At 35.2% G+C, this 16739-nt stretch overlaps 2 protein-coding genes across 2 annotated transcripts; both read right to left on the bottom strand.

Annotated features, from left to right (window-relative positions):
- Window positions 1-3493: 3493 nt before the first annotated feature.
- LOC132645644 (subtilisin-like protease SBT1.1) lies at window positions 3494-7075 on the bottom strand. Its single transcript, XM_060362744.1, has 2 exons — window positions 6767-7075; window positions 3494-5915 (listed from the first exon to the last, which is right to left on the bottom strand). The coding sequence occupies exon 2, from the start codon at window positions 5908-5910 to the stop codon at window positions 3601-3603; it is 2310 nt and encodes a 769-aa protein (XP_060218727.1). The 5' UTR covers window positions 5911-5915; window positions 6767-7075; the 3' UTR covers window positions 3494-3600.
- A 3549-nt stretch (window positions 7076-10624) lies between these two features.
- LOC132645643 (subtilisin-like protease SBT4.14) lies at window positions 10625-15517 on the bottom strand. The gene is made up of 11 exons (XM_060362743.1): window positions 14784-15517; window positions 14592-14686; window positions 14393-14484; window positions 14159-14302; window positions 13975-14080; window positions 13014-13527; window positions 12774-12871; window positions 12477-12701; window positions 12277-12385; window positions 11984-12197; window positions 10625-11526 (listed from the first exon to the last, which is right to left on the bottom strand). The coding sequence occupies exons 1-11, from the start codon at window positions 14880-14882 to the stop codon at window positions 10982-10984; spliced, it is 2241 nt and encodes a 746-aa protein (XP_060218726.1). The 5' UTR covers window positions 14883-15517; the 3' UTR covers window positions 10625-10981.
- Window positions 15518-16739: the final 1222 nt, after the last annotated feature.

Raw genomic sequence — 16739 nt, 5'->3', positions numbered from 1 at the left:
AAGAAATGGAGGAAGAAAGAAGTAGAAAGAGGAGAGTAATGGAGAGAATAAAGGAAACGATAAGTTATTGATAATAACTCTTTAATTGAGCAATTGTAAAGAAATATAGGAATATCTGCGTGATTGTTATAATTTTGTAGTAATTCATATATTTTGTGCTATTTTTTTCAACAAATAAAATTACTAAATTATTTTTTATATTGTTTTTATTTAGCAGAGTTCATACTCATGTATAGCAATATAATGTTATAAGTGGTCCTATAACGCAAAAATTATTGGGTGCACCTTTACAATTGAAATTGGCGGTTCAAATTTCACGTCATCTTGTTATATTTTCCTTTCTTTTTCTAGAATTTAGACCGAGGTACTTTTTTCCTTTTCCTTCTTTCTTTGTTTGGTTTATTCTTTCAAAAACTATTATCACCGTAAAACTTGTATAACTAAACCAAATGTCTCTATTAAAGCTAGTAACAATGAAAAGATTTAGCATATAGAAAAAGACTTGCTCAACTGATTTCAAAATTTTCGGGTTCCGTGTATGTATATATATATATATATATATATATACACACACATATACATACATACATACATACATACATACATATACATGTGCGGGGGTGTGTGAAAATCACTAAAATTGTAAAAAGAATTTAATTTTGAACCAATAATTTCAAAAGTATAATAAAGTTAATGTTAAACACGTCAAATGTAAACTTTTGGATTGGTGTTTCATATATAATAGTGCATTAATCCTCTTGAAATTCTGAATTCGTCTCTGCTTTTGAATATGCACCAAACTTCATTTTACAACATCACTTTAAATACTCTTTTTCATTAATAAATTTGTTCAAGAAATGGATCTTACACTTTCCCTCTAATTTTTTTCCATTTACAAAAAATTAAAGATACATCCAAAAAAGGAATGAAGATCAATTAGAACGTAAACTGGAAAAATAGTAGTATAAAAAGAATTAGACCATACATTGCTTCTGGTGGAGTAAAAATGAATATTGCTATCTCCATATTGTCAGTAGTGTTAAAGTAACCATTTCATGAAAATATCATACGACAAAAATGAAACATGAAAGAAATAATTCGTATTTACTATTATGTAAGAATTCAGATAATACAATACACGTACGTACATGTAAATTAAAACAGTAAAATACTTAAATTGAAACACTATTTCTCCTGATTATGCTTATTGTTACCGGATGACTTGCATTTGTTTCATCAAAATAGCACATCGGGGAAGGCTTCAAACATAAAGCAAAAGAAAAACATGAAGCAATAGGATATGATCGGATTCTCAATAAATTGAATTGAAAACATGATATGAAACACCTATGAGCACCATCTTAATTAGTCGGTATTTATAATAGAACACTAAATGTGAATTTATGAGAATAGAGAAAAATGGGGAGGTGAAAAGGTATCTAACTGATATGCAATTATAATGATCATTGAAATGTAATAAATAGGTTAATACTACGTGGGAGAGGCTTTTGGTAATTCAATTAGTTAGGAAATTATTGTGTTATTTTATATAGAGAAATGGAGGGGAAAATGTCCTAAAAGGAGAAAAAAGAAAAATAGGAATGGTGGCCACAGAGAGGTGCCACATCACTTTGTCAATGCCTAGTTTTATATTATATATAGATTGGTACAAAGAGGAGAATGCAACTTTGCAGATTTCATTTACTTAACGGCGTCTATTTCCAAACTTTTATTGCTGGCAGTTTAATACAATAAGAAATTACAGACGATTAAAAAATTAAAAACCAAAGATATTTTAGATTTTTCTATGAGTTTGAGATTTTGGCACGGTATGTAAAATCTTTGGTTTGTCTTGTGATGGCGTCACTTGCTCAAGAATCTGGTAAACCACTCTAACGTTAGCGTGCCAAATATAGCTAACAATAATATAATCCGTTTAATTCATCTTGAACTCAATAAAAAAAGTTAGATTATATAGTCATTTTGTTGATTCAAACATGTTTTAGACTTTTAGCTCGTACTTTTGGTTATAAAATTGTTAAGAGTTTAACTTAAGTGGTGTAATAGAAACGTTACTCTATGAATTGTATTTATTTTAGTCTAATCATCGGTCAATATGATAAAGAAAAATAGTTGTAAAAGCTAAACTAACGTGAATTAGGCTCTGTTTTTTTTTCTTTTCTTTTTAAAGATTAAAGATGTAGGAGTCTAAATACATATCTAATATTGAGATGTTTAAGATTTAAACTAAAGAAATAAGATCGTTTATTTTCTCAATATCTAAATATATAAAAAAAGTTATTTAAAATTAACAAACAAAAAATTTAAATAAAATACTAATTAATCTAATCCTATATCAACAACAACAAAACAAAAAAAAATGGAAAAAATTAATTTATATGGCAGTTGGTGGTGGTAATGGCTAACAATGGTAGTTGTCAGTGCTGACTAGCAATGGTAGCTAGTAGACATTGTGGCTGATGATGGTGGTTGTGGGTAATAGTGGTCACGGTGGCTAATGGTGGTAATTGGTGGTGACGACTAACAATTATAGTGGATGATGGGCAATGGAGATTGATAGGAGTGGTGGCCTGATGGTGATTGTCGATGGTGATTAGTGGTGATAATTGTAAATGGTGGCTAGTGGTGGTGAGTAATGTCGATTATGGTGATTGGCGGCGGTGGCTTGATGGTGATAATTATAAATGATGACAAGTAATGATGAATATGACTGACTTGGTAACCGATAATGGTGGTGGTTGTGGTCATGTAGTAGAGGCAGGAATTTCACCAAAAGAATTAGCCAATTGTTAAATGAATTCAGGGAATAGTTTGCGAATGATCATTCAACTTTTACTTTACTGCACCAAAATTACTAAATTATCTTTTGCTAAGAAAATATCGCCCAACTTAGCCTAAATATGATGGAAAATGTCTCATTTGTTTTTTCCTAGTAACTCTCTATGATACTTGGCAAAATTATATCTTTTTTATAAAAATTACTCCAGTTTAGTAATTTCTGCGATACTTAGATTAAATAGAGTGACCATACAGTGAAATGGTAGGAGCTCTGATGTTAAAAATAGAAAAAAGAAAATCCCTTGTATTTTCAAGGGGTTAGATTCCTTCTTTGGCCAGTAAGGTCAGTATTTTTCTTTCTTTGAAACTGAAACACAATATTTGCTTAACAGCTCAAACATCTCTCCAAGGAGACTCATCTATTCAATATTTATGCTCTTCTTGAAACAAGGGAAAAAAAGGCAGCCCGGTGCACTAAGCTCCCGCTATGCGCGGGGTCCGGGGAAGGGCCGGACCACAAGGGTCTATTGTACGCAACCTTACCTTGCATATGCAAGAGGCTGTTTCCACGGCTCGAACCCGTGACCTCCTGGTCACATGACAGCAACTTTACCAGTTACGCCAAGGCTCCCCTTCTCTTGAAACAAGGGAAAACAAGAGTAATGACTAATGAGGCCTGTGAACTCAAAAGTAGTTAAAGCAAATAATATTTTGATTCAACTAGCTAGTTTATTCAGAAGAATACATTCTAGTAGACAATTTCAAGAATTGGATGCTGTCGCCAAATTTACCCTCTTTGATTCACTGCCATGTGATAGCAATGGGACTTCTAACTATATGTGTTCCTGAAATCCAAATCAGTGATCCAAATATTGAATCACCAGCACTCCTTTTTCCCTTTGCAACAAACCTCACTTTATACCTCAGTTTCTGACCTTGTTTCTGAAATTTCAGAATTCTTGGCTTCACGGTGACTGATACTCCATAAGGTGCCTTCGCTTGTACAATATAAGTACCCCTAGGGATTCCAACATTTGTCACAGTTCTTTTAAATGTCTGGATCATATTTCGACTCTTGCTGTCGAAAAGTACAGCAAAAGAAGGGTAGTTTAGATCACCAGGTGATCGAAATGAATGACTAGTAGGACAAGTAAAATTTTCTCTCAACAAAAGGGCTATTTGGGTAGAGTTGTAGTTTAGGCTACAGATATAATGCAGGTAATCCTTGGTTGAGATATCGTAGATAAGGCCTGGATCAGAAGCCCTTTCAGGATTAACATGTCCCGAGCCAAAGATAAATGGTGTAGCCGATATTGAAGTCTCTGAAACAGCATCTGCAATTGGAGTTCTTTCTTTGTCAAGGGTATAAGCAGTTGTCATTAGTGCTGACTTGATTGCTGCTGGTGACCAATCTCTATGGACAGATTTAAGCAATGCAGCTAGTCCACTGACATGAGGGCAAGACATGGAAGTGCCAGAAAGAATGTTGAATTGCACGCTTCTTTTATCGCTCTTTAGCATTGACGGGCTGATATTTGGAGGCCAGGCAGCTAATATGTCCACTCCTGGAGCAGTGACATCCGGCTTGATAATATCCGGTCCAGCTGCACTAGGTCCTCTAGAGGAAAATGCAGCTACTATTGGTGCGCGATTGCCATAAACTGTCCCCTCAAATTTGATTGAAGCTGTGGCTATTTTTGTTGAGTTAATGTAACCTTTGATAGCAATTCCAGCTGAAGCAGTCAAGGATGTGGCAGGCAAGACATGAGCATCGGCATAAAGTTCGTCGCCTTCTTCTTCTCGATTTACCATAATCATTCCAGCTCCACCAGCTATTTTCACTTGCTCTCCCTTTTCAGCTCTGGCATTGATTCCTTTGTCACATACAACAATCTTGCCTTTGACTAGTCTTGAAGAGAGTGTCCCATTGGTGCATAACTCAGCTCCTTTCACACCTGCTGTTCTGCCATAAACAAGTGGCAATTGCTTTGTAGGTTTTCCTGTGTACAATGAAGCCCCCTTAAAAACATGTCCATTTCCAAGCTGGACAGTAGTTGGAAAGCTCCTGTCCAACGAGCTAGCGCCAACTGTCATAATCCAAGGTGCTGCATTTCCAACACTTGAATTCAAAGGCCCTGAATTTCCTGCTGAGCATGTAACAAAGACCCCATGTTGGACTGCACCAAATGCAGCAATAGCTATATTATCTACATAAAATGGCTTTGGGAATCCTCCTAAAGAAAGTGACAATACATCCACTCCATCAATAACAGCTTGATCAATAGCTGCTAAAATGTCAGAGCTTGAGCAGCCTAACATGAAACATGCTTTGTAAACTGCAATTCTTGATCCATAGCTCATACCACCAGCCATGCCTTTACCCAAACCGAAAAGGTTAGCACCATTAACAAGATTTCCAGCAGCTGTTGAGGCAGTATGTGTTCCGTGACCTTGTGAGTCACGCGGCGATCTATAATCCTCTTTTTCATTGATTATCCCTGCAGCAGCTTCGTAGGCCTTTGAAAAAATCCTTGCACCAATAATCTTCTTATTACAATTTGATGGCGCGAATTTCGTTCCAGCCTCACATGTTCCTTTCCAACGAGAAGGCACTGGTGGCATGCCAGAATCGCGGAAACTTACATGTTCAGGCCAAATTCCAGTGTCGATCACGCCAACAATCACATCAGAGGTCAAATTTTGAGCACTCCATAGTCCTCTTCCACTTTTCAGCCCAAGAAACTGAGGTGAATGAGTTGTGTGTAGGCTTAGCATTTCATCTGGCACAGCTGTGAGGAACCCATCCACTTGTTTTAGTGATTCGAGCTGATTTTTGGAGAGTTTTACTGAAAAACCGGAAATGGCCTTTTCATATACATAGAGAAGTTGAGGAGATTTTCGTTCTTGTTCCTCTTCACCATCAGCAGAGAGTACAGTTATAGAACTAATAACATCTTCATACCATCTTTTGGAAATTCCAAGATTAGTACTGTCTAATGATCTGACTTTGGTTTTGTCCATGTGAACCACATATATGTCTTGTTCTGCTAAAGTAGATGAAATAACTGCAGCTATACATGCTAACAAAAACATGCAGTTCCTGAAGTTCATCTTCACTGCCAAAACAAGGGGAAAAAATAAAGTAAACAAATGAGGAAAAAAAAAAATCTTGCTCTTTTTTTCTTTCTAGGAAAATAATTGAAGTACGTACATGGAACAACACTTCATTTATAACATGTTATGGATACTAGTTGGGAGAAATGGCAGACGGAAAAATTAAATACTCCGTACCATAGCATTAATATACTTGAAGGATTTACATGGACAGAGTTACTGTGATTTGCAGCCACTTCTTGTGAGCAAAGGCTAAAACTGTGCACTCTAAAAGTGACATGACAATGACACCATCTGAATATCCGTGACAAATTTTAATACAAGGAACTACGTGGGGGAAAGGTTACCCAATTCTCGTACCGTTATGATGAAGCCATACTCGTGAAGCAATAACTACAAGTACCCTGGGAGCCAGCCAACCACAAACCACTACATCAAGACTTCTAGCTAGCTATTTAAAATTGAAGCTCATATCTGAGGCTGGAAATGTGAATCCATTAAAGCAAACCAAGTTGTACAGTACTAACTATAAGGTGAAACATTTTATATTTTACGTATTTTAGACCGTAAAAGAAACTGCTACCTGTATTTCTACCTAAAAGGTCTATCTAAAGTTGTGTACCTTGGCGAATCTAGAGTAGATGTAAGTGTGCAACGAGCTAGCTTATATTTGTGTGTGAAAAAGCTATATATAAAATTTGGTACATACAAAATAACAGAATCCACTCATTTTAAATTCTGAATCCGCCACTAGTACTCGTGTACTTATATTGAGTTGCTATAATGTTCATGGTGTTGTAAACATACACAGAGAGGAAGAAATTATTATAAAGAATATAAGGAGAAGACATACCTCTGTGTTGGGATTCAGCCCGAGTGAAAGAATTAACACTGAGGAATGCTAAAGGTTGATGGAGAATTTAAATTGGCCAAGAGAAAGAGTGTGACAAATTATGGCACTTCATTTACTAGTTATAGCAACAAAGAAAAAAAGAAAAACAATCTTCCCATTCCCACTAATAATTAGTTGCCTTTTTTGTTCCCAAGAATATGCACGCCTCCTAAGATAGCATACATAAAAGAAGAGGGGAGAGTATTTTTAATAGAAAGAAAGATAGAAAAGCTGCATAAACAATTGAGAACAAAGAGAGATATGATGGTGTAATGCTAGCTTTTAGGAACTGCTAGAGTGCTATATATATAGACATGATGCAATGGAAATGGTTTTGGACGATAGCTTTCGTGCAATCATTGTTCAAAGAAGTTGTATTTCTTATTCATTGGGTCACTTAAAAATGGTGATTCAAACATAATTAATAATTAGACTCCACCAAAAAAATGTTACTTCATCTTGATCATGTTATTGTCTTTTAAGATTCTTGCACATTACTTAAGAAAGACATTAATAGTTTTAAGGCATAATATATATATTTGGGAACTTGACACCTTTTATTCAGTATATAATTAAATTATCGATCTTTGCTCCTAGTTAATTATCCGCTATACTTCACTATTTGGTGGCTTTCACCCCAGGACACTCTGACATGACAAAGAGAGTGGATACACTATCTTTTTGGGTGCGTGAAATTGATGAACAATCGACAAATTAGCTTCCAAGTGTAGTATTTTTCAACTGTTAATTGTCACATAGTCAAATAAACTGTGAATTTCTTCTTTAGACATGGCGATTATTCATTCCCAATTATATGTCTTTTCTTGATCAATGAGGCTGGATTTGGAAGCAAAGTATAAGTAATAAATAATCTTGTTTTTCATAAGTAATAAATAATCTTGTTTTTCTAACGTCAATTATGACTAATATTTAAGGTCGCATGTAGTACTGTCTTGAACATGGGTTAATTAACAGGAGTAGTATGATCTTTTTGCTTAATGACCAGAAAACATTCAGTGACGGCCCTCATAAATGTGGCAATCTAATTGCTGTTTCGTAACTGTATGTGTTTGACTTAGAGGTGTTGCTTCTGTTTCTTTGTTTTTCCTTGTGTTGGTGTTGCTTCTTTTTTCTTTGTTTTTCCTTGTGTTGTGACCAACCAAAATGTGAGATATAATCATGTGCGGTGGCAAATACATTTAATGTTAGTTTGGCGGAATTTAGGTATTGGTCAGCTCCCAATAACTTGCATTCTGACTTGTACCAATTTATCAGGCTGAAAATGTGAACAATACTTGTTGACCTCTGTTGCTTGAATTGTATTTTAATATCTTGTGTGGAATTAATGGTACTTTCAAGATTTCAATTATATGGACAGCAAGCAACAAACCGTGTTACCTCTTTGGGTTGGTCAAAATTTGTTCTGATGCTTTAATTGTAATTCATGCATATGCTAGCTATTTAACTGTGACTGTAGATTGTTTTGCCCAAATATATCTATATCATTTTTATGCTCGTGGACAATTCTTGAAATTTACAAAAAAATTATATACATATGAGTAGTATTTGGATACGCTTGTCACACTAATAAGTGAATTTGTGCAATAGTAGCAGAATAATAGCAACCTTAATATGAATTGAAGTCGGAGTTACTCCTACAAATGGTTGAAACAGCTGTCAACCAAACTATTTGAAGGGAGTCACAAAGTAAAATTTTAAATGCAGAATTAATGTTCAAAATAGGGTCTTTTTACTGTATTCATGCATAGACGAATTCAGAATTTAAGCTTTAGAGGTTCAACTTTTAATATTCTTGATATTGATTAGAATTTAAAGTTATGAGTTCATATCTACCATTTGCAACAATTTATTTAAGTTTTTACACATATATCTATGCTCCGCATTAAAAGTATTGGGTTCAATTGAACCTAGTAACTTAATGTTGCATCCGCCCCATACATGCATTCCTTCTAATTTTCTATGCTAACCGTTTAGTGGGTCCAGTCACAGTTAAACAGCCAATTTTTTCACAAAATAATATACTCCACATAATATACATTATGAAATGATCGGTAACAACCAACCAAACAAGCTGTTAATTAACTTTTGATGATCGCATGGTTCAGCCCAATCAGAGGAAGATTTCTTCAAAATTAAGTGTGAACTCTACGGTATTCTATCACCTTCAAATAAGAATTTATTTTAATCCCCTTGTTTTGATTTTTAGCTCCGCCACCGATTCTAGCATAGAGATCTTGTAAACACGTTAGGACTACCCTTTCTTCTTATATTAGAGAAATTAGCCTTCTAACACCCACTAGCTGTTATTAGCTAATGCTAAAAGATAAATAGAAAGTTGCCTAATCACCATGGTGATTATTCTTATTATATGCCTAATGCAAACCTCCCATGGCTTGGTAGATTGGCCTTTTGGCACCGAAAAAGGTAGTAGGATAAAGTACAAAATTAACGCATGCTTGTTCGGTTACTCTGGAGTTGAAAATTTGAGTGCTGCCAAAATGAAAAGAAGTGTCTTGATTTTTGGACCATAATTTTGTTTGTGCACCTAAACCTAACCCTGCTTTTGTTTTCATCATTTGCATGCTATCTTTGGCACTTTTCTTGCACTACACCGGTGCCAAAGCATGTCACCCTTTCTGACTTTCCTGGGGACCAAAATTATAGCTCATCGAGGGAATATCCGTAAAGAAAGTACTAACTAATTATATGCTGTATATACTAGTGTAATGAATTACATGTATAAACTAGTGTAATGAATTTTTACAACATTGTCAGCGTACTTTTGTTAGTTCTAACAGGCAGTCTACCTTATTTCTCAGGTTATTAGTTTCATTTATTATGGGCAGTTACTCGTAGTTATCTTTTCATAGTGTGAGAATGTAAAAATTCTTTTACACTGTCAGTGTATATAGGTAAATTTTACTATAAAATACTCCACTTTCCTTTTCTATAAAACACACTTTCCTTTTTAGTCACCAAAAAGAATGACATTTTTTTTTATTTGGCAACAATTTAACTTTTAACTTTATTTTTTATGCTTAACGAGATATCTATAACCACATAAATATCTTTAGCTTGTTTTAGATTACAAGATTAAAAAGTTACTTTTTAAACTTCATGTCTAGTCAAATTACATTATATAAATTGGGACGGAAGGAGTAGCGTATAGATGATACCTAGCACTAGACACCATAGTGGGCTAGCTTGTTTAGTGTTGCGCATTTGGACACAATCATTCTGTTCAGGCCACTTAGAAATATTCCCATTCTTTTATGCTGAAAAGAATCTACACAAACTTTGTTGCGTTCAAAAGATGTGCTGAGCAAAGAAAAGCATAGAATTGGATTAATGTTCAAAATTCAGTATTGGTTGTGGTGGCCTATCAGCTGTGCAATTGCTCTCATCCTTTTTTTTTTTTTGGGTCCGTCCATTTATTTTTGTTGAGATTGTTGGGAGGGGGATGTGGAAAAGTTGAGTATAAGTCCATAATTGGTTTGATTAGTTACTTGTCATGTTCGCTTTCCGAAAGTCAAGTGGACTAATATTCGGAGCTAACTTAGATTAAATTAATTCAATATTTTATAATTAAAATTAGAATATTGAAAAATTATACGAAAAGTACTTTAAGTTGCAATATTCTCATATCAATATATGATGGAAAAACACATCTAAAAAAGTTAGTCAAAGTTCACGTAGTTTATAAGTATTTTGCGATGGAGGGAGTATCTCTTAATATATACTCAATCGGAGTCGGCTATACGAACTTTCTATATTCATTTATTCAGGTCTTGTATAGATACAAGATTTATTGTAGGAAAGGGATCAGGTACAACTTCAAATTGTCTATTATATCCTTTAAGGAAATCACAAACTGGTTGAATGAAATTTTGACACGGACTTATTTCTTGAAGTCATTAGTAACTAGGAGTATAATGTTGTAGAAGTGCTGATAAATTAATTAAGTATATGAAATGAATATACATGTAGATTATTTATTCACAGATGTAACATTCTGTTGTTCTTCAAATTCAATTCTTGTGCACCCCTACCCTGCCTTCACCTGTACATAAATTAATTTCATCAATCATCTCTATTTCTTGATGTTCTTTTGTGCCTCTTCTGTATCATATTCCTTGGAGGCTATCATATTAGCAATTAGCCAAAGACCTTTGGATCATATATGACGATAGGACTTCTTACAATGTGCCTGGAGCTTTTCCAACTGAGTGAACCTGACAATACTATAGCATTTGACATTGGTTTAGCCTTAACAACAACCTTGAAGCTTCTCTTCTGCATCACGCGCGTGAATGAAAGTGTCATCGGTTTTACTGTGATATCCACTCCCTTAGGAGCTCTGATAGTGGCATTATAAACAGACGTAGCTTGGCCAACATTGGTAATTCTCCTCCTGAAAACGCCTACGGTTGGTTCTTGATCACTCTTTATGCCAAGCTGCATTGTGGGATAGTTGATAGCATCTTCTCCATTTGCAGGAATCAGTGTGGAGCAATTTACCCGTTGTCGAAGTAAACTGGACACTGATGATGAATTGTAACCTTCATGACATAAGAATTGGATATATGACATATCATCCATGTCATAAATTAATCCAGGGCTTCTGGCTCTCGTCGGATTAACTTGTCCAGCACCATAAGCGAACTCTCTCTCCCTGTCCACCTTTGAACTCATAGGTCTTGCTTCAAATTCATAAGGAAAAAAATCAGAAGTTCAAAAATTACAGTATGAATCCAACTTGCTTGGGATTGAAGCATACTTGTCATGGATGTATAGTCTTAGATTATCTAGTGCTCGAGTTGATTAACTCTTTGGGCTTTTATCATTTTTGGCCCGTCAGCCGAAATTAATTATGGGTGCTAGCATCAAAATATACAGAACCTATACACTGATTGTGTGTATTATATTTATATTTATGTATGTTATATGTAAATTTGTATATACAATGTGTATATTATATGTTTATTTATACTTAATATATACAAACCTATACATTTGCTGGCGATTTTGCAACTTAGATCACCTAAGGGCATTGGACTTTAATTATCTCTAATTGTTTTTGCTACATTATCTATTTGCTTTAGGGGTATTGAGTTTTTAGACCAAATGACAGTGGAGAACAAGAATTTTTTGATTTACCAGTAGTCATGAGGGCAGACTTAATAGCAGAAGGAGACCAATCTGAATGGAATGACTTTACATAAGCAGCTGCACCACCAACATGAGGGCAAGACATGGAAGTGCCAGACATGAGGGTGAATTCTGAATATTGAGTGTCGCCTTTCAAACCGGTGAGTGATTTCAAGGGAGTGTAAGAAGCCAGAATGTCAATTCCTGGAGCTGCAATATCAGGCTGTAAAATGCTGCATTAGAAAGCTAAATTTGGAAATTAACATTAACAATATTGAACTCAGGTTTCCATCTAAATTTACCTTCAGAAGGCGTTTTGTTCCCGGATTTGGACCTCTTGACGAAAATGATGCAATGAATGGAGCTTTGATCTTAACTTCCCGTGATTTGTATATTACTGCTGAAGGTAATCTGCAGTTTTCAGAAGCACCACACAGATAAGTATAAAACTCATTAATTTCCATTCTGAAATGGACTAAATAGGTTATAATAGCAGTTATACCTTTCTGAATGTATATAGTTATTAATGCTTTTCCCTATGCTGCTGTTAACTATTGTTGCAGGGGCCATGAAAATTGAGGCAGAATCAAGAAACTGATCACTCTCGATGATGGTTCCAACCCCTCCAATTTCTTTTATAGCAGAATCAGCACCCCAAGAACCCAACTGGCAATAAACAAGCTTTCCCTTTACCTTTTTAGAGTCCATTGATCCTTCGGTACAGTACCTGTGACAGTGTCATATTATATGGAAGCCTGCCTTACCAGGAAGAAATGCCTAATAGCAACCTAATTAGTACCTTGAACTTTCTCGAGTATCAGCGCTCTTGGCTATATCAACTCCCAGCGCAAGAGGATACAATTTTTGCTTTGGATCAAATGCGCTTATGCCAATCCCCTGCACAGTGCTGCTATCAGTGAATGCATAATAGTAAGGGATACAATACTATCACCACTAAGACTGTAAAACTTTGACTAGGTTTTGCATTTTCTCATGCTTGAGCTTGTTTTATATCAACAAGCGGCTAGAGAGGACTTACTGAGACTATTCTCCCACTTCCCAACTTCACGTTACTCCTGAACTGCCTATCAATGCCACTAGCTGCCACAGTAAGCACCCATGGTGCATGATTTGCGACAGTGTTGAGGTTAGGTCCATCATTTCCAGCAGAAGCCACAGTAAGAATTCCTTTTCTCATGGCATGAAAGGCCCCAACGGATATCACATCAGTTGTATAACTACCAGTAAGGCCACCAACTGAAATGGATATTATGTCCACACCATCACTAATGGAAGCTTCAAAAGCAGCTAAAATGTCAATATCTGAACAACCTGACGACGCCCAACAGACTTTGTACATAGCCACTCTAGCAGAAGGAACTGCTCCACGTGCAGTCCCTCGGGCTAGACCAAATAAGCTTGCACCAGGTACCAGACTACCCGCCAGGGTAGACGATGTATGAGTTCCATGGCCATGCACATCAATTGGTGACATTATGTCATTTGGGTCAGGAACTTTGTCCAGCTTGAAGTATCTTGCCCCTATAAGCTTGCTTGATGGTCACAAAAACAAAACATGCACAAAAATCATCTCTTGCAGTTCCATTTATGAGAGTAAAGAAACTATTTGAATCAGAAAAAAGAATAAGCCAATGGCTGAGGCTACGTTTTCAATCCTAGTAAAACAAACAATAACAGTCTAGTAATATGTACTACATGTGAGGAACAAATGCAGGCTAGGATATCATGTGAACAGCACAAGAAGATATTAACTTTAAAGTTCTGGCACACTTATGTGCAAACTATAGTAATTATTCTATTTGAGCTGCGGCTGGTTGGTTAAGTGTGACTGACAACTATCTATTATTTATGCTTAAATGTTGTCTTATTGTACAAAAATTACATGTATTCTGTTATGCTTCTGGATAAAAAGTAGATCCCAAGATGGATGTCAGTGGTGTATAAGATAAAACTGATGACAAGACTAGAATTATATTTACTTGTTGCATCCAGTAAAATTGGCAAAATGGTGACAGCTTCCTTTCCATTTTGCTGGAGGAGGACCAAGACCGTCATCTTTAAAACTTTTTGATTGAGGAGTTATCCCTGTCAAAATGTTTTCAAGAAAATATGATTTCTGCCTTTGAATTCTTGGCAAAATGAAAAATCCGAATGATATTAGACCTGTATCAAAGACGCCCACGATGATGTTGCTCTCCCCTTTCAATCTTCTTTTTGCTGTTGCAGGCAAACCGATAAATTCCCATGATCTTGTAGTATGTAGCCTCCTGTATCTACTTGGTATGACAGAAGCCACTTCATCCATGCCTAGAGAAGAAGAACGCAATTATAAGCATATCAAAGAAAATTAACCAAAGACTTAACTAAAGTCATAGTAGAGGCATCCTAGCTACTTACTGGATAACTTGCGAACTTCTTGTTGAGATAGCTTTGCTGCAAAGGCATTGAAGATTTTCGTATAGCTATAAACATGAGATTCTGTTGCATCCCTATGAATGTGCAAATTACAACATAACAAGTCAAGAAAATTCCTTATTGAAACTGCATTATTGCTCTTGGATCACATGAGAGAATGACAAGGACTAATTTAACTGACCTTCCCTTTAAAGATGACAGGACATTAATGTGTCTACGAAATGCAGATTCATCGTTCACCACTGGGTGATCTTTCAAGAAAACAATGTAAAAGTCCTGCAATGGAAATGGTCAGATCAATACAATGCAACTCAGCAGAACAAAAAACATGATTATGAAAATACATAGTAGGATAGAGAAAGAGTAGTAGTACTTCTTTTCTATCTACTTCAGCAGCTTCAATGCCAATCAAGATCAAGATTAGAAGTAGATGATAAGGTAGAAGCCAACAGAAGTGATTGTTCCTCAACATTTTCACAAGACACAAAATATTTGTGTCAATAATAATATGGAAGGTTAGGTGTCATGCAAAGGTAGAAAAAAAATCCAGGATGATACAGAGTATTAGATACAATGATATTAGCAATTAATGAGAAGAAAGATGATCTGAAAGATACTTTAACTTAACTTCATTTTGAGGATTTTCATTGGTTGTCTTAGAAGAAAGATGGATAGAGATAGGTTGATTATTATGTGCATCTTTTTTGAGAAAGAAAGGTAACATTTTGTTCTAGTTTTTTTTTTTTTTCCCTTCTAGTTGTTGATTCTATTTGTTAGTTACTTTGTAGAAGGACTGAGTAGAGCTGAACTAGTTAGAGTCTTAGAGATGCATTATGCCTAACATTAGCATGCCACCATACCAGTATCTCGATAAATTCAGTGACAGATCCAGAGCAGGTTCTACGGGTTCAACTGAGTCATTACTTTCGACTCAAATATTTATTTCGAACCCACTGACTCTAGAAACTGCATTCGCTTCCATAATACAATATGCTCAATGATTACTGGAAGCAACAGCAATGGTAGTAAACAAAACACACATAGAATAAATCAACTGGTGAAAGTAGCTAGACTAGCACAGTAGCACTAAGTTTACATATTACTCTTCTTTTTTTCTTTTTTTTTCTCTTTTTGGGTTGTTGTTGTTGTTGGGGTGGGGTGGGGGGGGGGGGTTAGGTTGGCTTTTCAGAAGGTTAGTATTCATTTAGTTAATTGAAATCTTGAAGCATTTCTATACAATGATACAAAAGAATAATATCCATGAGATAGATTATATTGTAATTGTAATTGTATTGCATGGAAAGATGCGGCTGATATCCAAAAGCCATTACATGAGGAAGCCTCTAGGTAGCTTGGACTTAAATGCAAGTCTTTTACTTTGTTTCCATTAGTGGCAAAGTTAAAAAGCTTGAAGTTTAAAATGATTTTTATCTGACTTTTAAATCTTTTGTTGTGAGAGTATCCCATTATCCAAGGGCAGCCAATTTGATATACACATATTTTAAGATTAATTTTTTGTTCACTTTATTGTTAATCTTTAGGACTTTTCCCATTAATTGTTGAGGTATTTAGATCATTCAAGAGTACTTAAAAGTTAGTTATATGATCAGCTTATGCAGTTTTCATAATGAATCCAAATTCATCGACGTCTAATGAATTTATCACACCTAATTTTGTTTTCCAAGAAGATTGATTAGTCCTTATCTGACCAGACAGGAAAATTGAGATCAAATTGACTCCTAATAAGGAAAAAAGATTGAGACAGCATAGAATGATATCTCCCAACATTTTTCTTTACTTTCTTTTCTTTTTCGTTAACTTAGAGCTTTCTTTATTTTTGTTATTTTGTATTGCTTTCTCAGCCCACAATTAATGAAATTTTATTTTTCTTAGTGGTACCAGTTCCAAAGTTTTTCATTTTCAAAAATAGCCTTATAAATTACGGTTTGTAAAGAGAAAGTTAGGAAGGCTACTTGGCTTTTGCATTCAAGAAACGGACTACTCCTCTTTACACCCTTTTAACTTTTCCTTAAAGCAAATATTACCCACTAAACTCTTAATCAACTCTGGCTGTCTAGATGACAAGTAATTTTTGAAAATATAAATATGTCGAATTTATTTTCTATGTCTAAATCTCAAGCTAGTTGTGGTCAATTATAAGTAGAAAAAAATTATCATAAGCTATCTGACTAGAAGGTTGACTCTGCCTATGTAAATATGGACTTGCTTGATTAAGCTTAATGGAAAAATATACTTGAGTGCGAACTTCCACCATAGATTTGTACTCTAGGTTTGGTTGGATAAACTTTGGACAAAAAGAATCATTTTG

Source organism: Lycium barbarum, chromosome 6 (assembly GCF_019175385.1).
Source record: "Lycium barbarum isolate Lr01 chromosome 6, ASM1917538v2, whole genome shotgun sequence".
NCBI lineage: Eukaryota > Viridiplantae > Streptophyta > Magnoliopsida > Solanales > Solanaceae > Lycium > Lycium barbarum.
This window is presented reverse-complemented; position numbering and strand designations above follow the sequence as displayed.